The sequence below is a fragment of the Notolabrus celidotus genome, chromosome 19 (assembly GCF_009762535.1).
Source record: "Notolabrus celidotus isolate fNotCel1 chromosome 19, fNotCel1.pri, whole genome shotgun sequence".
NCBI lineage: Eukaryota > Metazoa > Chordata > Actinopteri > Labriformes > Labridae > Notolabrus > Notolabrus celidotus.
In genome coordinates this window covers 15,599,936-15,625,503 of record NC_048290.1, presented here as the reverse complement: position 1 = coordinate 15,625,503, position 25,568 = coordinate 15,599,936, and the positions used below count along the sequence as shown (strand labels likewise).

The 25,568-nt window shown below is 42.1% G+C and overlaps 3 protein-coding genes across 6 annotated transcripts in view; 2 read left to right on the top strand and 1 right to left on the bottom strand.

Moving 5' to 3' along the window:
* Positions 1 to 1,785: 1,785 nt before the first annotated feature.
* Positions 1,786 to 25,568, bottom strand: part of LOC117831144 (cilia- and flagella-associated protein 44) — a 25,744-nt gene continuing 1,961 nt past the window's right edge. Inside the window, exons 5-37 of one of the 4 annotated variants that reach the window (XR_004634928.1) lie at positions 25,344 to 25,446; positions 25,041 to 25,257; positions 24,824 to 24,938; positions 24,182 to 24,346; positions 23,909 to 24,064; positions 23,757 to 23,804; positions 23,365 to 23,464; positions 22,360 to 22,454; positions 22,063 to 22,272; positions 21,830 to 21,940; positions 21,595 to 21,747; positions 21,250 to 21,459; positions 20,680 to 20,822; positions 20,310 to 20,589; positions 19,835 to 19,890; positions 19,272 to 19,434; positions 18,735 to 18,865; positions 17,927 to 18,138; positions 17,714 to 17,858; positions 17,338 to 17,515; positions 16,957 to 17,198; positions 16,624 to 16,858; positions 16,310 to 16,513; positions 15,755 to 15,935; positions 15,558 to 15,665; positions 14,221 to 14,351; positions 13,998 to 14,114; positions 13,671 to 13,872; positions 12,743 to 12,903; positions 12,505 to 12,639; positions 12,172 to 12,406; positions 7,211 to 7,363; positions 2,306 to 2,801 (exon numbers count right to left, since the gene is read on the bottom strand). Coding sequence is in view for 1 of the 4 variants with exons in the window: in XM_034709668.1 (XP_034565559.1) it covers positions 12,224 to 12,406; positions 12,505 to 12,639; positions 12,743 to 12,903; positions 13,671 to 13,872; positions 13,998 to 14,114; positions 14,221 to 14,351; positions 15,558 to 15,665; positions 15,755 to 15,935; positions 16,310 to 16,513; positions 16,624 to 16,858; positions 16,957 to 17,198; positions 17,338 to 17,515; positions 17,714 to 17,858; positions 17,927 to 18,138; positions 18,735 to 18,865; positions 19,272 to 19,434; positions 19,835 to 19,890; positions 20,310 to 20,589; positions 20,680 to 20,822; positions 21,250 to 21,459; positions 21,595 to 21,747; positions 21,830 to 21,940; positions 22,063 to 22,272; positions 22,360 to 22,454; positions 23,365 to 23,464; positions 23,757 to 23,804; positions 23,909 to 24,064; positions 24,182 to 24,346; positions 24,824 to 24,938; positions 25,041 to 25,257; positions 25,344 to 25,446 (4,890 nt within the window). In the remaining 3 variants the exon portion in view is untranslated. Of the gene's footprint in view, positions 2,111 to 2,305; positions 2,802 to 7,210; positions 7,364 to 11,001; positions 12,407 to 12,504; positions 12,640 to 12,742; positions 12,904 to 13,670; positions 13,873 to 13,997; positions 14,115 to 14,220; positions 14,352 to 15,557; positions 15,666 to 15,754; positions 15,936 to 16,309; positions 16,514 to 16,623; positions 16,859 to 16,956; positions 17,199 to 17,337; positions 17,516 to 17,713; positions 17,859 to 17,926; positions 18,139 to 18,734; positions 18,866 to 19,271; positions 19,435 to 19,834; positions 19,891 to 20,309; positions 20,590 to 20,679; positions 20,823 to 21,249; positions 21,460 to 21,594; positions 21,748 to 21,829; positions 21,941 to 22,062; positions 22,273 to 22,359; positions 22,455 to 23,364; positions 23,465 to 23,756; positions 23,805 to 23,908; positions 24,065 to 24,181; positions 24,347 to 24,823; positions 24,939 to 25,040; positions 25,258 to 25,343; positions 25,447 to 25,568 lie in introns of those variants that run through there. The other 3 variants (XR_004634929.1, XR_004634930.1, XM_034709668.1) reach the window with 3 other exon arrangements.
* LOC117831146 (tripartite motif-containing protein 16-like) lies at positions 5,467 to 8,597 on the top strand. Its single transcript, XM_034709671.1, has one exon. The coding sequence runs from the start codon at positions 5,696 to 5,698 to the stop codon at positions 7,376 to 7,378; it is 1,683 nt and encodes a 560-aa protein (XP_034565562.1). The 5' UTR covers positions 5,467 to 5,695; the 3' UTR covers positions 7,379 to 8,597.
* On the top strand, positions 9,668 to 10,872 carry brcc3 (BRCA1/BRCA2-containing complex, subunit 3). The gene has a single exon (XM_034709673.1). The coding sequence runs from the start codon at positions 9,795 to 9,797 to the stop codon at positions 10,575 to 10,577; it is 783 nt and encodes a 260-aa protein (XP_034565564.1). The 5' UTR covers positions 9,668 to 9,794; the 3' UTR covers positions 10,578 to 10,872.

Below are 25,568 nucleotides of genomic sequence, written 5' to 3'. Positions count from 1 at the left end.
ACACATGAAGAATTCTTTGCAGAGGTATGACCAAGCTGCAACCTCCGGTCTAAAATATGAGTCAATGTGGAAGTGTTAAAAGCTGCAGTTCATCGAGGATCCGCTTGAGGCTGGCTCCGGAAGTACCGGAAGTCACATACACATGAATGGGGAAAAGACGATCTTTGCAGCGTTAATAAACATGTTTACAGCCTGGTACAGAAGATGAGTGTAGTCTGAATAGCTAATTTCTCGATGTCCTCTCACTGTGAGGGGGGTGAATTTTTTTCTAATTTGGCAATTTCGAAGATATTGAGATTACCAGTCTTCCAATGAGAGGCACAGCTGCCTGTGGGAACACTGCAGCTGTTAGCTAGGAGGCTCAAAGCCCGCCTCTTTACGTCACACTGGCTCGACAGAAGCAATATGGCTGCCGCAGCCGATTGGTCTCAAAACAGCTCTTCAGAAACAGATGGGTGACGTCACGGATACTACGTCCATATTTTTTACAGTCTATGGGTATGACGGAGCTTTTCCGGAGACAGGATGCTTTTTCATCTGAGGTCTGACACCTCAATCTGAGACCTGAGGATGTCCTAATATGTAAACCATGTCGCTCCGTTTGGTTTCTCTCCATCAAGACAAACTAAATGACCCCTCACTCGATCACTTCCAGATCATTTCCGGTATTTGGTACATTCCCTTTCCGTAAAAAATGAAATGTTAATTTGTCTCAGAAATGGTAAAAGTGTTTCATCTTTTGTAAATTTGTTTTCTTAAATGTAAATTTGTCTCCAACTTTGTAAAAGTGTTTCCTCTTTTGTACATTTGTTTTTTCCTTCAGGGCCACTGTATTATACAGTTGTGTTCATAAGTTTACATACCCTGGCAGAATTTGTGATTTCTTTTGCCATTTTTCAGAGAATATGAAAGATAAGAGAAAACCTTTTTTTCTTTCAGTCATGGTTAGTGGTTGGGTGAAGCAATTTATTGTTAAACAACTGTGTTTACTCTTTTTCTCTCTGACGCCACTTCTCGCTTGAATTGTTACCTCAGTAAAGGTTTGCCTCTTAAGTTTTTATCTTTATCACCAGTAACAAGTCATCCTTAATAAAGCATGATGTCGATTTATAAAGTCATGGTCCCATTCAGAGTAATATAGTTAATAAAGCAGGCTGTGCCATAGGGTTGGGTTACCTGGGCCATGCTTTAGCTGTTCATGTCAACCCTTGAGTCACATCTGGCATCAAATAACCAAGACCACAACCTTTGATTTCTGGCTTCAAAACTCCAGGTCGTTTGCTACAAACCATGAAGTGCTGTGAAGGTGGACTCTTCAGTGTTCTACATTCAGTTCAGTTTCTTTATGCAACAAGTCTCCTTCCTCCAGAGAGAAAAACACATGAGTAATGCATCTCTTACTTCAGAGGCCCATCTTAGATCCTTACCTTCCAAGAAGTGCAGGAGACATATTCTACTTCTGCTCCTGCTCTTCAATGGATATATATAATTCAAAATTGCATACTGGAAATGTATGTTTATGAACTTATCAAACTTAACTCAGTGTTCTTAACTTTCATATAATGTCCCATCATGTTGTAACAAGTTGTTTGCAGCTGTACCCAATATGCATTTGCAGTAAATACGTGATTACTACTTGTTGCATTACAGAGCATGCTCTTCTTTCCACCCCTTACCGCTTGAGCAATGTGTTTATCCATAAAAAGAAAAACAACTACTTTTATTTGATGACAAAAAATATGTTAATTTGAAAGTTTGTATTTTATAGTTCTAAACCAGGAAAGTACTCGACTCAATCGAGCTTACAAAAACATTTAAATTTAAGTTTAACTTTCAAATCATGTGATGATTTAAGAGAAGAGAGATCATGTGTTAACAAGACAGCTTCAGTATTTTCACATCTTTCACGTTAATGAAAAGACAGGAGGCATACAAAATGTAGCTCTCATAATTCCTACAGCACATGAAGGCAGCATTAAGCGTGAACTGCTTCACTTTTGTGTAGTCCGACAAAACGGGATCCCACCGGGTCCTAGCTCCTCCAGCTCACTTTCTCATTGACTTTGGCCTCAATGTTCAACAGGTGGAAACACAAACGCTGATATTTCAGCTGCAGAAGAAGAAGAGAGCAAAATAAAATAAAATACAGTGCTGATGAATTCTGCTGCAGGTTACATTGACTTACATGTTTGTAGCAAATCTGATCAACGTGTAAAAAGAAAGACGTTTTTTTCTTCTGACTAAGCAATAGATTTTTAAGCAAATCAAACAGTGAACTCAGTGGTCAAAGTGCGCACAGGTCCTGTATAGATCATATGTGAATTTTATTTTCAGGCCAAGAATTTCAAGTTTTCATTTTTACAGTGCTGGTCTTCCACCCATTCCCCCAACAGTCCTCCACCAGCTCCTGGTTCTTCTCCCTCTTCCTCTCATGAGCCTCCTCCATCCTTTCCTCCAAGGGCACTGTTAGCTCCAGCAGGATCAGTTTTCTTGTGGCCTCCGGGGCCAAGATGATGTCAGGTCTCAATCTGAGCTGGGTGATGTGTGGTGGAATTTTCTGCTGCCTCTCCACCTCACCAAAATAACTGTACTTGGTCTACATCTGTCTCTATAATCTGGGGCTTGATATACAGTCAATCACTTCTTCTTCTCAATATTTCACAAACGTCTGTTACTTTGAATTAAAGAGTGTCTTCTCTCTGGGCTCCAGTTCATCAAATGTTACTGGCTGCATCTTAGTAGTCAAGGATACCACCCACCCCTGAAAACAGACACTGCGGAATCTGCTCCATCAACTCCTCCTGAACACACACACACACACACACACACACACACACACACACACACACACACACACACACACACAAACACACACACACACACACACACACACACACACACACACACACACACACACACACACACACACACACACAAACACACTCTTAGAAAAGCCTGCTGTGACTTCAGCTGATGTAAAGTGTGCATGTATAAATCTGTGTTGTACATGCGCCTCCTCCTCCTCCTCTGTGTGTGTGTGTTTCTGTGGGTGTGTTTGATGTATGGGCGCATGCTTCAGTGAATCCACATTTGATCATGCATGTGCTGATGTAAAGCGTGGTCGCCATGGAGACCTGAGAGTGGGTTCAGTGTGTCATGTTTCTGTGGTCCAATTATTCAGGAAACACAGAAACTGTCACATCATGTAAAGTGAAAATAAAAAGGTGCTGCAGCAGAGGAGGAGTGCTCAAAACACAAAGTTTAAGGTGCTGTGAATTTTAATTTTCCTGTGTATTACAGCTCTTTCTTCTTTTTAATTGCATGGTGCACTACTTTATCAGAATTATTACTATTATTAATGCTTAAAATGTAAACGTTGAGCTAAAATGTAGAGAAATATCACAACCCTTTAACTAATGTAAGTCACAACTTTTCACAAATCCTGTAGGGTCCTTGAAGGTAGCTTCACCTGACTTCAACTTCTTCTCTGGCTTCCTGGACATTTTAGATTTTAAGATTTAACAGACCACTTTTAAAGCTTGCATGGGTCACGCCCCAAATTCTAACAAATTTCGAGCCATCTCGCGACCTGAGATCCTCAGGCGGGGCTTTTTGGTCGCTCCAAAGTCGAGGCTCAAATGCAAAGGGGATCCAGCTTTCTCCATCAGAGCCCCTCGACTTTGGAACGACCTCCCTGAGGAGATAAGGCTAGCAGAGTCAGTGTCATCTTTTAAATCTCTTCTTAAAACACATTTTTACAGACTTGCTTTTATGTGACTTCATCCTTCTAACTGCTTTTACTTCTATTTATTATTATTTTCAGTTTTTATCTAACTAATTAGTTGTTTTCAATTGCATTTCATTATTTTATTTCATTATTTATTTTTTTAATTTATTTTAATATATTTATTATTTTCATTTATTATTTTATTGTTTTTTCCTAATTCATCCTATTCACCTTTTCTAATTTTCCCAATGTTATGTCGTCCTCTCATTCTGAAAACCTCTTTTATTTTCCTATCAATACTTTTATTTACTTATCCATTTTTATTTATTCATTTTATTTATTTATCTTTAAAAAACCTCTTAAACAATGATTTAATGGACTATTGTCTCACCACTTCATTCTGTGTAATTTACGTGTATTATTTTGAACCTAACGTTGTATTCTGTTTTGCATTGTTGAAATTCCTCCTCCCTGTCTGTAAAAAGATTTACTTTGTTAATCGAACCATCATTACCGCCTTTGTAAACCTTTGTTTTTAAAGGTGATGTATAAATAAAGTTAGTATTCACCTGATGAAGCACCCTCATTAAAAATCTTTTTATACTGAATTTACCACATCTTCTACTTTGGATAAAGAACTACAACCTGTAAATGAATAAGCGTTAAATGGCGTGCAAAACCACCATCTCTGAAATAACAAGAGAGATTGAATAAGAGTAAGGATAAAGATTTTACTCGACTCAGGTGAATTAATACCTCTGTGTGAAAGTCTGAGTCCTGCATTCTTGAAACCTTTACCACCCACCTAATCTACCTTGAGCTTGAGCTTTTTTAGAAACCCCAATCCTTTACTGTAACTGAAGTTCTTGGACATGCTCGACAAAACAAGCGTGCTGCAGTTATCATCAGCTGCTTTTTTCAACAAATATATTCAGCTATTCTCAGAAATCCTTACATCTCTAAAGCCAACCAGGGCGGCCTAGGTCTTCATGTATGAAGGAACTATATCTGAAATGTTTATTCGAGGACCGTCGTCATGTGTTGGAAGTATGGTTTCCCTCGTCATGACTGGTCTGCTGTCAGTTTTTACAAATGACTTGTTCATAACTCTCAATTCAGAAAGTCCTGGAGGGTTTTAATAAACTTTAAGAAGTCTTTGGACGATCAAACGTCTCAGTTCAAAACCCTTTCTAAGTGTTTCATATCACTGGTTTCTACCAGCACTGATGGACTGAGTGTGAACCAGAGGGAATGGCAGGGAGTTCAGCCTGATCCCTCTCCTTTACACCGAATATGTGGGAGCTGTTTTCATTTCATGATGAAACCTTCTCTGTATGATGAGTATAAACTCGGCCGCCAGGTTTTATATTTATTCTCAGTAAACTTTTACTCACTATCTTCTCCCCTCCTGGCCAAAGGGGCAGTCTCATGTTTGCTCTGCTGAGATCTGTTATAATGTGCTGGTTACTTTATACCTACTGTATGTGTGGTTTTTTATTGTAAAATAACCAAACGACAGACATACCGTCCTCTGTGATTTCACATCTGGTCTGAGTTGTGACCTGTGATATCGGCAGAGAGGTTAACTTGTTGAACTTTTATCACCCGGCTCCTCACGTCAGATTGTAAACGTGCCATAAGCCCATGCCTCACTGCTGACTCTGCCTCTCTTCCTGGAATGAATCAGAGCATTTTAACTCCTCCCTCCTCTTCCTGTTTTCCAACACAGACCGTCCCATTCACAGCCTGTTCCATGCGGTCCAGATATTTCCTGCTTCCTGCCCTTTTGGCAGATCTACAAAACAGCAGATGAGTCAAACACGTTGTTAAAGTGACGCCTCGTTCGCTGCAAGTCAGCAAGCCAACACGAGGAAAGGGAACTGAACTCTGGGCTGGATCAGTTCTCAGTTTTTATCTCACATGAGTAAGTGAAACTATTTCATTCTGATTGTCTCTTTTCGAGGGGAAATGGCGCAGCAACAAAACCTGATGGACCAGAAAAAACTTTGCTGTTCGATTTGTTTGGATCTGCTGAGGGATCCCGTTACTATTCCCTGCGGGCACAGCTACTGTATGCACTGTGTGAGAAGCCACTGGGATGAGGAGGATCAGAAGAAAGTGTACAGCTGTCCTCAGTGTCGGAAGACCGTCTCTCCGAGGCCTGTCCTGGTGAAAAACACCATGCTGGCAGATTTGGTGGAGGAACTGAAGAAAACCGGACCTCAGGCTGTCTCAGCTGATCACTGTTATGCCGAAGCTGGAGATGTCGCCTGTGATTTCTGCACCGGGAGAAAACTTAAAGCTCTGAAGTCCTGTCTGCAGTGTCTGGTCTCTTACTGTGAGGAACACCTCCAGCCTCACTATGACTCTCCTGCCTTTGGGAAACACAAGCTGGTGGACCCGTCTAAGAAGCTCCAGGAGAACATCTGCACTCGTCACGGTGAAGTTAAAAAGATTTTCTGCCGTACTGATGATCAGTGTATCTGTGTCCTCTGCTCCATGGATGAGCATAAATACCACAACACAGTCTTAGCCCTGACAGAGCGGACTGAGAGGCAAGGGGAGCTCGGAACTAACCGACCCAAAATCCAGCAGAGAATCCGGGGCAGGGAGAAAGACGTCGGGGTGCTTCAGGAGAGATTGGAGGCGATTAATCGCTCAGCTGATAAAGCAGTGAAGTACAGCGACAAGATCTTCACTCAGCTGTTACGACTTATCAAGAATAGGAGCTCTGATGTGAAGCAGCAGATCAGAGCCCAGCAGAAAACTGAGGTCAGTTTAGCCAAAGAGCTGAAGGAGAAGCTGGACGCAGAGATCACAGAGCTCCGGCGGACTGACACTGTGCTGGAGCATCTGTCACACACAGAGGACCACACCCAGTTTCTGCAAAATTACCCTTCACTGTCATGTCTGAGTAAATCTGCAGCCTCATCTAGCATCAACATCTGCCCCCTGCAGTACTTTGAAGACGTGATGGTTGTCGTTTCAGACGTCAGAGACAAAGTGCAGGACACTCTGAGTGACGCATGGATCAAGATCTCACAAGCAGTGAGGCCAGCGGATGTTTTACAGCCACGAGCAGAGCCCAAGACCAGAGCCGAGTTTTTACAATACTCATGTGAAACCACTCTGGATCCAAGTACAGCAAACACATGTCTGCTGGTGTCTGAAGGGGACAGAAAAGCAACAGTGACCAGTGAGAAACAGGCATACCCCGGTCATCCAGACAGGTTCACGGACATGTTTCAGGTCCTGAGCAGAGATAGTCTGAGCGGGCGCCACTACTGGGAGGTGGAGAGAGGCAGGTTTGAGGTTTCAGTTGCAGTTGTGTACAAAGACATCAGCAGAACGGGATATGAAAGCGGATTTGGGAACGATGACAAGTCTTGGGCTTTAGAGTGTTTCAACAACAGCTATCAGTTCAGACATAACAGCACAAGCACTTTAATCTCAGGACCCCAGTCCTCTGTGATAGGAGTGTACCTGGATTACAGTGCAGGTACTCTGTGCTTCTACAACGTGTCTGGAAACATGACGCTCCTCCACAGAGTCCAGACCACGTTCACTCAGCCCCTCCATCAGGGACTTGGTGTTTTTGCGACGGACAGTCAAGGATCTGCTGCTGAGCTCTGTAAGCTGAGGCAGAAATGAAGGGAAAGAATCAATGACTTCAGTGTTTGAGTCGCTTCTAGGTTTAGCAATGCGCAATTGTATCTAAAAACAGCTGCATCTTTGTTTTTTTTATATTTTCATACTTTCATTCATTCTTTTTAATGTGCATAACCATCACACAAAGCTGTTTTAATAGACATTGTTATGGTTTTGTCTCATTATGTACTTCAGGGGAGTTTGTAAGTGGCTGTGAGTAACATCTGCTTTCCTGCTTCTCTTCAGAAACCCCAAAATGCAGCAACCTTCAGATCTTCATGATGTATTGTTACAACTCACTATGCTGTTAAATTAAAGAACCAATCGCCAAAATTCAATTTCCTTAAGACAGAGCCACGTTTTTATGATTTTATTTTGCTATATGCACGTGATGTACTGACGGAGAGTTTTGCAATGTTTACTGCGGTCGTATCACTTCCTCTGAGGAAATAAAAACACATCAGACTTTGGATCTCTGAGTAATGGGAATGTTATCTACAACTTGCAAGCTGTCTCTCTCTCTCTCTCTCTCTCTCTCTCTCTCTCTCTCTCTCTCTCTGCTGATGAAATGTGCCATGAGTCATTTCCGATTCCATGAAAGAAAATCACTAATTGAATTTAAGCCAAGGGAGTAGAAATGCACGAACTCAAGGAAAGACTGATGTAAAAAGAGGTACTGATTCAACTTCTTTACTGAAGTACGAGTGGGAAACTACACACTTCACAGGCCAAAGAATAATTTTATCTGTGCTGCTTGAATTTGTCCCCATGTTTTGATGCATGTTTTTGTAGATAATTAAAAGCATTAATGTGGATATTTTGAAAATGTAAGAAGTAGAAAATACAAATATTTGTGTTGAAAATGAAGGACTTAAGTGCAGTAACAAAGTGTTTGTTCTTTTATTTACTTCTCTCCTCTGAATGTATGTCTGCACATGTCAGTCAGAGTTGATCATTGTAAATCGGATTGATTGTGAAAAGGAAAAAAAGGTTATTCTACTCCATCAATGAAGGTTTGGATTACTGTCCTTTAAAGTGAGAGATTCTCTTCTTCTCATTTTCAAAGATTTAGCCTCAAGTGTGATGTTGTATTTGAAGGGTACACAGCAAAGCCAAAGTGCCTTATAACAACATTTAATTTAAGAAATGTAATGTTGTTTACAATCCCAAAGTGAGTTCATAATTTTACATTTTTGCAATAAAGTTTACCTTGTCTATGTAACTGCCTTGGTCATGATGTTTACTAAGGATAACAAAGTAATTCAGTAAACAAACAAACAAACAAAAAACAAACTGGTAACTGAAGACAGTTTGTTTCTGGAAGCTCATGTGTTTTATTTTTTTACTTTTAGTTTGCATGGCTGTTACTGTTCCTTAGAACTTACTTTATGTGTACTTTAAACTGCTAATCAGCTATATTCTGATATAAATATATATTTTATATCATATCTGATTGAACAGATCTGGGTTCCCTTTGGAGGAACCGCATCATTAATAAAGCCAAACGGATAATTAGACAACAAATTAGACAACTTTCCTCACAGAAAAACAAAACAGATACACAAATTATTTTATTCCTTCTGCCATCAGACTTCTAAATGCTGATAGCAGTTTTTAACAGTTGTAATAGATTGTCCTTCTGAAATTGAGAATTTGTGTATCTATAAGGTGTTTTTTTTAGTATTTATTCCTTGCTACAGTGTTGTTTTTTTTTGTTTTTTTTAATAAAGTGATTTTGGTCTATTTTAACATTCACAACATTGACATGTTGAGTGTTGTTTGTCTGCTTGTTAGTGTTTGTGTTGTTTATCAACAAGCTGGTACACTGAAACCAAATTGCCCTATGGGATTAACAAAGTTATCTGAATCTGAATCAGATGATATTATATTCTTACAACAGGACTTGTGTATTTATCTATTTATTATTTAATTATAAATGGACTAGTATTCAGGGTAAAACATATTGTATATATTCTGTTTGTATTCTATTCATATTTAAAAAAAAAAAACATTAATTAAAATAAAAATCAACTGAATGTGAGTTTTTTTTGCAGCTCAAGATTTCATATTTAACCTAGAGATAACGTACAACTTACTAAAACTCACAGGAAAGAAACAAAATAAGTTATAACATCAAGAACATGAACTGAATTTTAAAGACAAAGACACTCATCATATCTGTTTATAATATATATTGATTCACAATAAATACGTATTTATTTGTAGCCTATGTTTGTATCATTTATGTATTTTTACGTCTCTGATTTGAGTTTACAGCGGAACCTTCCTCCATCAGAAACCCAGTCCGCAGCAACACGGAATGTTTGAGTGACGCACTCAGAACGCGGAAGTGAAGCGCAGGTTGTTTATGTTTTCGTCCTGATTCAGAACAGGTAGAAAACTCAACTTTTACATTAACATGGCGGTGAGCGCGGTTCACCTGGAGTCGGATGCCTTCCTGGTGTGTATGAATCACGCTTTGAGCACAGAGAAAGAGGAGGTGATGGGTTTATGTATCGGAGAAGTGGAAGGAACCCGCATCGTCCACATCCACTCTGTCATCATCCTCCGCCGCTCCGACAAGAGGAAGGACCGGGTGGAGATTTCCCCCGAGCAGCTGTCCGCTGCCTCTACAGAGGCGGAGAGGCTGGCTGACATCACCGGCAGACCCATGAGGGTGGTGGGCTGGTACCACTCCCACCCGCACATCACCGTGTGGCCGTCCCACGTCGATGTGAGGACCCAGGCCATGTACCAGATGCTGGACCAGTGCTTCGTGGGCCTCATCTTCTCCTGCTTCATCGAGGACAAGAACACGAAGACGGGTCGCGTCCTGTACACCTGCTTCCAGTCCGTGCAGGCTCAGAAGGGCTCCGAGTACGAGCGCGTCGAGATCCCCATCCACGTCGTGCCTCGGGAAGCCATCGGGAAAGTGTGCCTGGAGTCCGCCGTGGAGCTGCCCCGCATCCTGTGCCAGGAGGAGCAGGACACTTACCGCAAGATCCACAGCCTGGCGCACCTGGACCCCGTGACCAAGATCCACAACGGCTCCGTGTTCACCAAGAACCTGTGCAGCCAGATGTCTGCGGTGAGCGGGCCGCTGCTGCAGTGGCTGGAGGACCGGCTGGAGCAGAACAAGCAGAGCGTGGTGGAGCTGCAGAGGGAGAAGGAGAGGCTGCTGCTGGAGCTGGCTGCCCTGTGAGCTGAGGGGACAGGCTGGACCAGGTCTGGAGACCCCTCATAGTTCTTTTTCTATTGACAGACTGAGGAAAACAAAACACCTCTCTTTCCCAGAAGTGTACATTATGTGAAGATGAAAAGTTTCTTATTTTATTCTAGAATATACTTCATATTCTGAATGGACTTTTGTTTTGTGTAAGATATTTTGGAGAAGCTTGGTGTTCAAACTGGGGCTGCATCCCACTATTACTTTCATTGATAAACACTCTCATCTGCCAACAAGCTGTTCTCAATAAACCCTTTAAATTGGATCAGGACTGTCAGATTCTTGTCAACTCATTTTAAACAATTCACTGCTGGAGATATTTTTTCCATTGATTAATTCACTGATCAGTATCAGTACAGCTGTGTGTCCTGGAGCTGGAACCAAAAAGTCAGACCAGGTCTTCAGATCAGTCATGTTTATTTGTTTGATAGTCCTAAATTATAACTCTGCACATTTCACCTGCATTTTAATGTCTAATTATTCTATTTATTGAAAACATTCAAAATGCTTAGAACCCCCAGACTTAAAGCCCCTGTGATGAGATTTTAGCTCATCATGAAACAACTTCATTCATGTCATTAATCTTCATGCCTCTTACCACTATTGGTGTCAGATGACGTAATTAACAGCTTGTTGCAGTGACAGCCTCTGTTTTTCATTACAACACTCGTTTACATTTTCCACAATGAATAAAAAGAGAGTGAGAGATGTCAGGACAGGAGGAGGACGCTTTCTGTCAGAAAACACAACTCGCATATTGGACAAGAGATACAATATACCCACATGTTCATAAGGGGTCTGCAAAACTGACTTTCCCAATCTCTGATACTTCAAAATTAAGCCAAATTAGAAATTGAGATTTTCAAATAGCAAATTAAACGTATCTTCACGTCCATCCGTTTGTCCAGTCAAGTTTAACTTTTAAAATCAAGCCTTTACTTTGTAGGTTTATGTGTTGCTGATAGATAGGTCAGCGTCCGCCTACGTTTGAAATGCAGCGCGTCTGTATGTCACCACACGAGGAGGAAAAATCCAAATCACTTTCCTGTTTTTATTCCTTTTGTCTCCACTTTGGCTCCGTCACCCCTGTCTCATTGGACCTTTTTTTTGTGTCTTTGTTTGACCAGCAGGTGTCCCCCTTGGCTAAGTTTTCCTCTTTGTTGCAGGCCCTGTAGAGTTTTTATCTCCTTTTAGATGTGTTTTATTTTTTTCTTTCCTCAAATTCTTTAATTCTGATCCTTAATTCTCAGATCTTAATTTTCACTTTGTGTCTTGATATTGAGCTGAGTGCCTCATCTCTTTAATGATCACTAAGCTCCTACAGTATGTCCTCATAACTTTAAGTTTGAATTGTCTTTAACTAGCATTAACTAACAACACTAACTAACATTAACTATAGTATCTACTATGTCTCCGACAAATCAAACCCTCTCCTCATTTCATATGAGTCTGAATTAGGAGTAATCTCGGCAGCCGATCAGCTTCAGTCCTTTTTAATCTTTAGGATAAACATTTGCAGGAAGGTGCGTTTAGTGAGCCAGCTTTAGTGAGTGTATTTGTTTCCTCTGACCTCTGTCCTTCGTTAAATAGCTTCTGTTGTAGTGTGGTTTTGTGGACGTGGACTAGGGGTCAAGAGGAGGCAGCCAATCCTGGTTGGAGGACAGCCCGCTGCCTCCTTTACGAGACAGGAGGAAAATTTCCCTCCTGAGGGCTTCGGCCTGCTGCGACTGCACTTTTAACACATTCTTGAACCACTGGATGTCCCCCTGGATCACACGCCTCCTGTAGTCCTGGAACTGGCTGCCCTGGATGAACAACAAACACGCAGAATTAATTGTGTTATATGAAAACAGCTTAGAGTAATGTCAGCTGTGTAATTAACTTCAGGTAAAGAGGCGTTTACCATCGTCTTCTGTCTGGCTTTGAGTTTATTCTCCAGTTCCTTCTTCTGGTTGAAGAGGCTCGTCATACTGCGGAGTAGCTCTGTGTCATTCCTGGTCACATGCATCAGAGTCTCACGGGCCTCATCTACCTTTGCCTGGACATCACAGACACACACACACACATAAAATACAACTGTGAATGTTGAAAGAACACAGAGACAGTCAGTGAACAGAATATCCCACGTAAACACGGCTCACATCCCACTCTTTGATCTCCTCGGCGTACGCAGCTTCCTTGAGGAGTTTCTCCTGCTTGAGCTCCTCCAGCGTCCTGTCCCCTGACAGCGTCTGCAGAGCCTCAAGATCCACCTGCCCCCCGTACTTCATCATCATCAGCTGGTTGCACTGCTCCTCCAGCACTGCAACAACACACAAACACACACTGATACACATATCAACACAAATCCATCCATTCATCCATCCATTATCTTGACCGCTTATCCTGTTTGGGGTCACGGGGGGCTTGAGCCTATCCCAGCTGACTTCAGGCGGAAGGCAGGGCACACCCTGAACAGGTCACCAACCCATCACAGGGCAAAAACTGAAAGATGGACAACCATTCACGCACACACTCACACCTACGGGCAATTTAGAGTGATCAATTAACCTGGAGAGCATGTTTCTGGACTGTGGGAGGAAGCCGGAGAACCCGGAGAGAACCCACGCATGCACGGGGAGAACATGCAAACTCCACACAGAAAGGCACCTGCCCTTAGGGCGCTGGTGGCCTAGCGGTCTAAGCGCCTAGGCTTCAGTCCTCGTCGTAGAGGTCGCCGGTTCGACCCCAAGCCGGGACCATTTCCTGCATGTCTTCCCCGACTCTCTACTCCCCACATTTCCTGTCTCTCTTCACCTATCGAATCAATTAATGAAATAAAAAGCCCAAAAATATAACCTTAAAAAAAAAAAAAAAAAAGGAAGGCACCTGCCCGACCGGGGTCTCGAACCAGTAACCTTCTTGCTGTGAGGCACCCACTGCACCACCTTGATGCCCATTAACACAAATCAAATTCACAACTGTCCCTCTTTCTTTTCTTTATAACACGTTCGTGTCTCTTTGATCTTGTGTTTAGTTTTTATCAAATACATCATCAGTGTTTCTCAATAAAAAGGGATCTTGAGTCACCCAAGATCTTAGTGTTCATGTCCTTGCGCTCATGGAGGAGCCTGACGTGCTGCTTGCGGGCCACACAGTACAGATCTCTCTGCTGGCTCTTCTCCTGCTGCAGCTGCACGATTCGCTCCTCCAGCCTTTTCAGCTCTGTCCTGTCCAGAACCAGAGCTGGGCTCAGGTCAGACGGCACGGAGCCGTCAGTGAGAAACTCAATCTGGATGATGAAGAGAAAGAGGGGAGAGAAGAAATGAAGGGGGTGATATTCTTCAAGATTTTTTTTTGTAGTGTTCACTGAGTTGTTCTGTCATCAGAGGTCCATCATGAGTTCAGTCTGTGTACCTGGTTCAGCCTGAGAGGAACCACCACATCCAGCTCATTCATTTTCTTCTGTTTCTCCCTGTAGACTAACTCGATGTCTCCCTCTGCTGCTGTGCGACCGCTCTTCAGACATTTCTCCTGCAGGGACAAACACAAACGATGCACAAAGACACAAACAACGGTAAACGAAAGAGTGCAGAGAGAGGAAGATGAGGAGACAGACGAATGAAGATCAGAGTATGACCTTGTTGAAGAGGGAGTCATACTCCTTCTTCAGAGCGTCAAAACTCTTCTTCTCCTCCTTCATCAGTTCAGACAGGTCCAGCCGACGCTCAAGCAGCTGCAGTGTGTTCTCAAACAGCTCCGGCTCACAGCCTGAGTTACACAAGCACACACACACACACACACACACACACACACACACACACACACACACACACACACACACACACACACACACACACACACACACACACACACACACACACACACAGGTTAGTACTCTAAGTCAAAGCTGGAGTGAAGGACTCTCAAACATGAAGCACCGTGAGTCGCTGCAAAATGCATCAAATCCAAAACACAAGAGCAGTCAGAGCTGAACCTTGATCTCAGTGATCTCCAGAGCTTTCTGTGTGTTTTCACCATTCTCATATGAATCAGATTTATTCAACTTCAGCGCTGCTTTTTTTATTTTCATGCATTTGCAACATTTTGAATTAAAACCTATGGCACAACAGCAACGTCAAACACTGAAATACATAATGTTTGACCTGTTGCACTTTTTGGGACCATGGAAAGATGTGATCGGTCTTTTATTTGATCAAGATAGTGTTGGACTGTCATTGCTGCTTTGTTAGTTTTACAGGGAGTTGAAACCACAGAGTGAAGAAAAGAGGACATGACCCCTTGGTTTCAAACCTCAAAAATACCTTAAACCTGCTTTCGGCCATGACACTCCTAAACTATGGAGCAGTCTCTGAGGATCTGAGGGGAGCTGACAGACATATTGAGACTTTTAAACGTAAACTAAAAACATATTATTCAGTCTGGATTTTATGTAGAGTTTTACAATTTTATTACTAACTTTTTACATTTATATTGATTTAAATGTTGCTTTATTATTTTATACATTTTAATGGTTTAATTAATTTTTATTTAATTAATTTATTTGTAGTTATCCACTCAGTTTTATTGATATTTTCAGCCTTAATTTTATTTCAAACTCTTATCCTTACCCTTTTAAAATTAATTTATTTCAACTTTCTTTATTCTTAATATTAATTTGATGCTTTAACTTATTTTAATTACATATATTTTATTGTTGTAGGTGTGCATTAGTCTCTATTTTAAAATCCATTTTTGTTTCTCAATGTCTTGCCATTATTTTATTTCTGCTCCTTTCTTGTTTTTGATCACTGTAAAGCACTTTGGGTTGCATTTGATTTGTATGAAAGGTGCTATATAAGTAAAGCTTGATTGATTGATTGATTGATTGATTGATTGATTGATTGATTGATTGATTTAAAGGCCACCAGAGGAGACGATAAGACAGTGACCTCACTGCTGCACCACAACACTGACCTGGAGGGCAAACACTGCAGTCCACATCATCTTCCTCCTCTGAGCTGCTATCATCTTCATCCTCATCTGAGTCTTCATCCCAGTCTTCATCACTATCCTTCTCCTCTTCTGCAGACATGTTCAGATCATAAAGGAGAAACTGAGACACACAGCAGTCAGAACAAAGAGAAGCTTCACATCATGTCTGTCTCCTTCACCTTCTTCTTTCGGCACTCGTTTGACTTTCCTCTTGAAGACTTTGGTGAGAAACTCTTCAAACTTTTTCTCCTGTCCCAGCGAGGCCTTAAAGGCAGCAAACAGAGCCATCTCTCTCTCCCGCAGCCGGGCCAAGTCTGCCTGCTTCAGCTCCAGCTGTTCACTAGACTCTTCCAGCTTCGACTGTCAGGACAGAGAGCGAGGGGGGAACAAGGTAGACACAAGAACCTGAACCGCTTTTCTTTTTAGCTTATGGAAACTTTGGGTTAAAATGTCACCATGGATGTGTTGCTTTTAAATAATTTGGTACTTTTTGATATTATCAAATGTCAAATTAACTAAGAGTGTATCATTTCAGTTCATATGACATTAAAAGTATACAGCGTTGACATGCGTAATAAAGAAAAACAGTCTTGAAATGTAAAAAATAACGTGCCATAATATGAAACCAGAAGCCTTAATGACTGTGATGGATTTAAGAGAATGATCAGAAATGTTAAACTATCCAAGTTTGGAATAAAACAAAAGACACATCTGTCAAGACTTCCAGTACACACCGAGATGCTGCTTTCCTCCTCGACGCGTGCGTTGAGTTTCTGCTCCAGGCTGTCCTCCCTCTTCTCAAACTCCTTCATGAGCAGAAGCTCCTGGTACAGGGTCAGCTGACGGAGGTCGGCCATCTTCAGCTGCCAGTCAAGACGCAGCTTCTGGTGACGCAGCAGCTGAAGCTCAGCGTCAAACTGACTCACTGAGCTCTCCATCTAATGATAAATAAAAAGATGCGGTGACACAGAGATTTTCAATACTTCTGGAAGATATTTTGTTCAGGACAAAACACTAAGAGGTAAGTGACTTAAAAAGAATAACAGACCTGTTCCAGCAGGGAATCGCGCTCATGCAGCAGTCTGATCTCCTCCTCTCTCTTCAGCTCCTCCTCCAGCTCACTCATCTCTGCTTCTTCCTCCTCTGTTGTCTCCTCCTCTTCTTTGATCACTGATGAATCAAACCGTTGGAGTGCCTTTCCTTCTTCCCTCTCCTTCTCTTCCAGCTCATAATCCAGCTGCTCGATTAAACCCATGTCTCCCTCCTGCTCCATTCTTTTCAGCCTGTTAGAGAATTAAAAAAGGTAATATGTACTTTCAGATAAAGTTTCAGGAATAAAGAACAGTTTTATGAGATGAGACTTGATCTCAGGCTCCTGTACCTCTGCTCCCTCAGAACACGGTATCGCTCCAGCGTGGCCTGGCTGTACTGCATCCTCTTCTCGGGGGTCTCCTCTGGCAGAATGGTGATGAGGGAGGGCGGAGGGCGATGGAGGTGAGCTGGGAGACGCTGCTGGACATTTGTGACCTGTTCAGCCTGAGCACGCAGCTGAGACAATAGATGAACTTTGGAGTCCCTCAAAGCCACAATGTGTCGGTTCATCTCAGTCTGTCTCTTTTGGATCTGACAGATTGGACAGAGTATTTTAGAAATCAATTTTTTTTATCTTTAATCTAACCAATGTTCAATAAACCACAACATGCGTACAATAAATGATTTTTCTGTGAGTGACACAGGAAGGGATGTGTTTGTTTTTGTTTACATTTTCCTCCAGGCTCATCAGCTCGGCTCTTTTCCTCTCTGTGTTCATCCTCAGGTGTTTGGGCACGATGAAGTCTTTATCTGACTTCAGCTTCAGGTCTCCGATGATCTCTTTGGCCTCCCTGATGGCCTTTACATCCTTTGGGTCCTCACAGTTCTCATCTGGTTTCTCTTCATAACTGAGACACCAAAAAAATATCACAGTTTGCACTAACATCAGAGTAGTACAGTAGAGGCCTATGACTCATATAATGCCTTAATCTAGAACAGAGCTCTCTAATGGATTTTAAGGAACACCATGACTAAGGGAAGAAATGCTAAGTAGTTCTAATTTGAGCCCAAAGGACTGGGATTATGTTGTTTGACATGACACTCACAGCTGAGCCCACTCCTGCTTCCTTTTCTCGATCTTGGCTCGAGCTTGCTCTGCTTTCTCTGCAGCCTTTCGGAGCCTCTCGACCTGCCGGTCTGCCAGCTTTATCCCTGCAGCACGAGCCACCGGGGGGCGCAGCACGACTTCCTCTGGATGACACACGAATGTAGGTCAAACACGTCTTTGACTGATGAAACATGCACATTACCATTTCTACCTTCTAAGTTGTTGCCGTTCTTGGCAGGCTCAGCTCTGGACCTCCTGCGACCTGGTGCAGCGTTTCTGTCTCCATCAGGCTGGCTCGCTGCACTCTGATTTGTGGGTTTAGTAGAAGTCTTGGTGAGTGCCGGTAGACGGTAGGTGGAGACTCTGTGTTCGCTGCGGATTGCAACCACAGTGACCATGGTGGATTCCAGAGAGCTCCTGAACCTGAAAACAAACATTAGAGTTATACAAAGACAACACCTCTGTCGTGCAGAACATTTTAATTTCTTGAAGCCTCTCTGTTCAATAAGTTGGCTGATGTGCAGAAACCTTGAACTTTCATCATTCCTTAAGGTTAGCAAGACGCTACTCAAATACAGAAGATCCTTTATATGTTATCTTAAAAGAAAAGGACCCTACTCTCCAGTTCATATATCACCTGAGTTCACATTTCCCTATTTGGCCTACAAAGAAGCAAAATGGCTAAATTGAAGGCTTCAAAATAGACGTCCACAAACCAGTGGGTTTCCTAATGGTAATAGGATCTCTTTGTTACATACATGCTATGATTAAAACTCATGTAAATACAATAAAAGTGTCTGTTATTATTAATAACTCAGGACTTCAAGGGGCAACAGTTAATCAGTATTCTACATGTCCCCTCGGGTATATGATCTCCACCCAGAACTATGAATCCCCAAAGTTTGACATCACAAAGGGTAGTTATCATGTATAATCAACAGCATGGCGGCAGGTGAAAAAGCTTTCATACTAAATATTTTTTTCTATAGATAATTAATTATGTTTTAATGTGTCAGTACCAGTCCTGTAACTTGCTGAGAGCGATGCTGCAGCGCTCCTCCTCCCAGCTTATCTGCTTCCTGACCTCCCTCACCCGCTGAGCCTTCACCCTCTCTGCCTGCTCAGTAAAGCGCTGGTCCAGCTGCAGCTCCTACTCACAAAAATACACGTCACACACATAGCTTTAGACACTGTATTATTATCCAGCCTTTATTGATAGAATGCCTAAACATATATTTCAAAGACAAGTTAGATCTATGCCCTAAAGTTTCAGAATCAGAATCAGAATCAGAAATACTTTATTTATCCTGGGGAGGGAAATTGGGCATTACAGAGCTCTTATAAACAGTATGTAAGAAAGTTAGAAATTAATAGAAGAAGGAATAAGATAAGATATAAATAAAATAAAATAAAGATCAAATGAAAATAGAATAAAATAAAATATAATAAAGATCAAATGAAAATAGAATAAAATAAAGTATATAAAAGTATATACAGAAGTGCTGGGACTGAAGGAGATATATACAAGGATGTTTAAAGTGTGAGTCTGTGTGTACCCATGGTTTTAAGCGACAATGCTCTGGCAGACTCTGGATTTTGTTCGTCAGCTGTTTAAATTTCTTCTGGAGCTCAGAGAGCTTTTTACGCTTTGCAGCGATCTTCAGCTCTGCCTCTCGACGTAGACGGTCCTTCTCCAGCTTCTGTTTGGCCGTCTCTATGCTGAAAGAGAGAGCGGGAGGTGGGAGGGGGGGTTGGTTTTGAGTATTATTTTTCCTCTATGTTGTTGTGGTTGTTTCCTTTTAGTGTTACTCACTACATATGTTGACTTGTATGTTTGTTTGTTGTTTATGTTTTTCTTCATTTAATTGAAAAGGAGGAAAATATCTGTAACATTGATTGTTCTATTATTGCTACCTCAATGAAAATCATTTAAACTAAAAAAGGAAAGAGAGAGCGAGATCAGAGAAACACTTTCATCATATTATTGAGACAAAGCTCAAATGAAACAAAGATGTAATATTAACATTTTCTTCCATAAAACACAGATAAAAGGAAATTTGACAAACACACAAATGCAGAGGAAGGGGTGACTGAAAAAAATTCTCTTCCTCACACTCACCTGTAAGCTGCTGGGTCTTCGATGTCCTGAGCTACAGCCTCATTCTCAAGACCCCTCTGTTAGAGTGAAGCAAGTTCAGGATGATATCAGAGTTTTATTGTTTCTTATCTTTTTGACATTTCTTTCAAAAAATAAAAAAATAAAGTGTGATGATCTCTTAAAAAACAAACAAAGAGCATGATTAACTTGTGAGGGTTTACATTACATTTAGGTATGTGATACCTGTTCACACTTTAAATGCAGTCAGTTGAATTAAATGTCACAAAGTCAACCTCTTTTGGCTGCCACAGTTAAAGTCCAGGAATCACCGCTACAGTAATTTGAACCATTGCCATTCATAGCCACCTTGATAACCTGGATAATTTGCCCTTTAATTATGAAGTATTTCAAAAGTTCATCATTAATTCAGCTTCATGTACTTTCTTACTCACAGAGCAGTAGAAGAACATTTCATGTGAGTGCATGGTGGACTGACCCTGGGAGAAGGAACCTTGGCCCTCTTCTTCTGCATACTCTCCTGGAGCTCCTCTGAAGGAAGCAGACTGAAGGAGAAGATATTTCCATCATCTCCCGCCGTCAGCACAAAGTGGTCGTCGTGGCTGCAGCAGATGTGCTTCAGGTGTCCGTACTGGTTGTCGTGGACGCTGAGGGTCCAGTAGGCCTGCATGGAGGTGAGGCTGTGGTCACCCGGCTGCAGAGGGTAAACCCTGATGAAGCCTGAGTTCATGCCACAGATCAGCAGCTGCCTGTCGGAGCTACAAAACACCAAAACAAACAAACAAACAGATATAAATAAATGACTTAGCAGATATAAATCTTATAGTTTGAGTTTGACCTCTGAATACCTGAAGGTGAAGGAGCAGATGGGGTCTTCATCTGCGTTTTGGATTGGCAGAAAACTGAAAGGTTCATCCTGCTGCTGTTCTGGATCCTGGTCCTGGTTCTCAGAGAACTTACAGTGATACAAGAAACCTGCATCAAAGCCTCCCTGCAAAGAAAAGACAAGTGGATTCATTCTTTGGGGAAAAAACAACAACAAGGGTCTCCATCTTTAACTTCTGTGATCAAGTACCATCACTTAGCTTTTTTTGACCCCCTAATCTAGATGAGCTTTAACTTCTCCTGCTCTAAAGTTCTCCCCTCACTTAATCTCAATGTCTCGATCACAGTATCTGAACCCTGATTTTTTCATCCTCTAATTTTCCCCCAGGAGAAGGATGGAAAATAATCTCTATATTAATTAAAGTCCTAAAACTGCTCTGAGGAACTTTTGATTAGTGTCAAAAGGGTGACCTCCTGTGGGCAACATCTGTGTGTGTGTGTGTGTGTGTGTGTGTGTGTGTGTGTGTGTGTGTGTGTGTGTGTGTGTGTGTGTGTGTGTGTGTGTGTGTGTGTGTGTGTGTGTGTGTGTGTACCATAGAGAGCCAAAACTGTCCAGGCTGAGAGTAGAAGCCACAGCAGAGAGTACTTGGAGGGTCGGGGATGCAGATAGGGGGCAACTCTTCCTCTTCTTCTTCTTCCTCCTCTAGCCCTCCATCCTGCTGATTTGACTCTTTCAGCCTCTTTTCCCTCTCTTTCCTCTTGTTCTCCTTTACTTCTTGACGCCTTGCAATTTCCTCCTCTCTCTGAACAAACAAAGTCAAATACAAAAGCTCTGTAACTCAAAACAAAACGAGGGAAAAGATTCTTTTAACACAGCCATTAAAAGGATATAAAATTTAAAAGCTGCAAATTTAAGAATAGAGAGATCTCATCCGGACCTTGATCCGAGATTTGATGCTCCTGAACCTGAAACATCTGCTGGGCAGAGCAGGCAGCTTGAAGGTTTTAGCCGGCTTCTGGGCTTCAGGATCAGGACTGTCCAGCTCCACTACATGACCACTCTGGCACAGGATGAGCAGCCTGTTTTCACTCTGCGTAGAAAATTGTAAGAGATCAATGCCCTCTCTTTGCAGAGATACAGCAGTAAGTGTGAGATGGAGACATCGTACTGACATGAGAGTGAGGCGACCACTCCAGCGCCTGCACCGGACCAGGAACCTTGACAAAGCCAATGGGGTTGTATTTTTCCCCGACAGTGAAGAAGAACACGGTGCAGTCTGAGCTCTGAGCAGGGAGGAGGGGTCAGAGGTCAAAGTAAAAGAAACAACAGGACAACAAACAAATATAAACTCATCCAGTGTCTACAGAGAGTCAAATATATGTGGATTCAAAGGGTCCAACTTTACCCCGGTAGCTAAGATTTCTCCATTTCGTTCATATGCAACAGCTGTCACGGGTGCATTATGGGGTTTGAAGGCCTGCTTGAGGCGCAGCTTTGCGTCTCCTTTGAGAGTGCGCCCGCTGGCCAGATGAAGCCTCTGAGGGTTGAACAGCTCCAGTAACCGGACCACGCCGTCCTCAAACCCTGTCACCAGTAAACCCCCGCCCTGGTTCACCTGCACACAAACTCAAGAGGTCACTTTCTGTCGTCCGCAGTGCGCTGTCTTTGTTAGCATTACTCATTTTCACGCCGACACACTGACCAAAGTGGGAGCCCAGCTGAGGGCAGTTCCTCCCTGATTGAAGCGACTTGTGGTCAGCTCTTTCTTTGCAAGGAAGTCGAAAACTTTAATTGAACCTGTAGAGCAGAGACAACACAGAAAGAGTGTGCACTGTAAACCTGAACAGTACTTCTAACTCATAGCCATTAAGGGTACAGCACTCATAACCACCTATTTAGTTGAACCAAGAATTAGTTATTGAGTTATCCAAACAATTAATGTTGTTTTAATTATATGTATTTTATTGAGTTAATAAAACAATGTCCAAATAACAACTTTTGGTTGTACAGAGGGATGCTACGTATGACGTCATCAATGTCACCACGTCTTCACACTTGAAAAACCACAATGGCTGTGCTTCACGAAGCGGCAAAACTAAACTGGAGACACAGGGATTCAGAACTACAAAATAAAACAGGAAGCACAGGACTAGGCTAAGAAAACACAACAAGAGACATGGATCACTAAACACTCAAGAGAGACAAAGGATGACTAATACAGAATAAAAACAGGGAGGAACCAAGGCGGGCTGCACGGTGGTATGGTGGATAGCGCTGCTGCCTAACAGTGAGAAGGTTGTCCCGGTCGTACCCTGCCTTCCACCCCAAGTTAGCTGGGATTGGCTCCAGCCCCCCGTGACCCCGAAACGGGATAAGTGATCAAGATAATGGATGGATGAAACACAAGGAAAAGAATACACTAACCAAACCATGACATGTACTCAGTTTCATCTAGTATGTATGAATTAACAATACAAAAAATGTAACAAATACATTTGAGTTGGAGAAACTTGAAAATTAAAAAAAGAAAGAAAACAATTAAGTAAACTGAAATCGTATTTTATAATTTCAGTTATACTCAAAAGTTCTACTTCCGCTCCTTAAAAACTCTTATGTAATCAGTCACCACAAATATTTTGAGTCATTTCAACTTGTTCGGGTTTACAGTGTGTGTTATGTTGTGTGTGTGTGGGTGTGTTTCACTCACGGTCCAAAGCGGTCGTGGCCATCAGGTGAGATTTCCTCGACACGTCCAGGCCCTTAATCGGCCCAGCGTGGAAGGAGAACAGGCACTCTGGATCCGGAGTCTGAACACACAGATCACACATCCACCGTTATCCCAACATCAACTCATTTACCACAACATGAAACAACATGATATGTTCTCCAAAAGCTTCACTTATTTTGTCTTAAAATTCAGAAATGTAACTGTGATTACACCTACACCAGATTGATCCATAATGAAACTACAAAAACATATAGAGTTTAGTTTGTTATGAGTGACACAAAGCTAGCCAAAAGTTGAGTACGTAGCTTCATAAGTACTTAGAAAAAATTTCTAAATAAGAACAAACAGAAAAAGCATCAGAGGAGACTCACTGTGTAGGTGAATGACAGATCCAGTTTCCAGATAGCTCCACTGGAATCCTATGGATAAAAAAGCAGAGAGAGATTGTTGAGTCTGCTTTATTACAAAGAAGTGTTTTAAGTGACTTTATGTTGTTGTGACCTTTGACCTTTTGTCCTCTGACCTGAGCAAACCAGACGAAGCAGTCCGGCGTTGAGCTCCTCACCACAGAGGAGAGGCTCACGTTGTGTCCGACCACCATCTCGTTCATGGGCTCCATCTCAAACATGCTGTTGAGGATGTTACTGTCGGCAGTGTTGATGCCCTCAAAGTCCCAGCCCTGCAGGAAGGGAGAAAATCTTAGTGATCAAAACAGAACTCTTGCTCAAGTATGCTTATTCAGAATGTCAGAAGTAAATAATGAATGATCTAGTTATGGTTGTTGTCAGTATCATACCCGGACCACTCCATCAGAGCCGATCGTCATCAGCTGACCATCCTCCAGGGCAAACGGCTGGGCCTTTCCAGCGTGGCAGTTCCTCCCTTCCTTACGGCAAATCTCCACCTTTATGCCGTTCCCATCCCACACCAGCAAGTTTCCCCAGTCTGTGCCGGACACCACCTGACATAGACATATTTTAAAACCAAAACAATTGTGAGATTCAGGATATGACCTTGCAAGTCCAGCATTTGTTTCTATTATTTTATCTGACAAAATGAAGTTTCATCTTTGCAAAGAAAATTGGGAAAATATGTCCAAAGAGTAAAATTGTATAATGCCTTTGCAGGCTCCAGGCTCACTAAGGAGGCTGTAACTCTAGACTTGAAATCATCTGGTACCGTTTGAATGATCCTAATATGTCATTGTTGTAAATTGGCGTTCATATTCTGACACATTTTCTGCTTTAAATGACATACAGTACTTTCAAGGCTAATTTTTCCTAATTTCTAGGTAGATTTTTTAGACCACCCTTGACCCCAGAGTGTGAATATAGAGATGTTTATTCTAGAAACTAAATCTGTTTAACTTCTTGACACAGGCTTGATGCTGATGCAGTGTTTCAAAGGTTTAAAGTGTCCATGCCACAGTCACACACACCTTTCCATCAGGTAGTTCAACATAGCCTTCGATGTCTGTAGCTGCAGTTTTCCCAAAATGTCCCATCAGCCCTTGCAATTTAAGACCTGTGTATGTGCTGGCCATCTTCCAGAACCTGATAGAAAGCAAATGAGAAGTTTTATATCATATTTGAAAGCTCAACAGTGATTTTCAGGTAGAGTTACAGGTTTCATGGAGGATTCAGTTTGTCCTTTACTTGATGTGATGAGATCCTGATGATGTCAGCAGTCCCGGGTTGTACGGGGAGAAGCTGACTCGATACACCTCCTGAGAAACAGCCTTGCAGCTCAGCATCACCTCCTCCTTCTTCCAGTCCCACACTGTCAGCATGTAGTCAGGATCGCCCCCAACGCTGGCTAGTAGGCTCCCGTCTTGGTTAAAATCCACGAAGCTGTATGCTCGCTCTGTGCCGCCTGTAGACATGATGGTTAAAATGTGATCAGCTGTAAGTTTGAAACTGAAAAAGGAAAATAAGTGGAATGATCTTGGTCCTGTTTACCTCTGAGGATACGGTGCAGTTGTAATGAGGGATATTCATACACTATGATGTTGGGAAGGTTTCCTTTCTCTGCTACAGTGAAGTACTCCTTGCTGGGGTGTGCCTTGACATGCGAACGTACACACATATACATATCATAGACATCTTTGTCTCTCATGTGTCCCCTCATCTCTCTCCTGACAGCTATCATTTTAACAGCATTGAGAAAGTGAAAGCAGCTTTTCT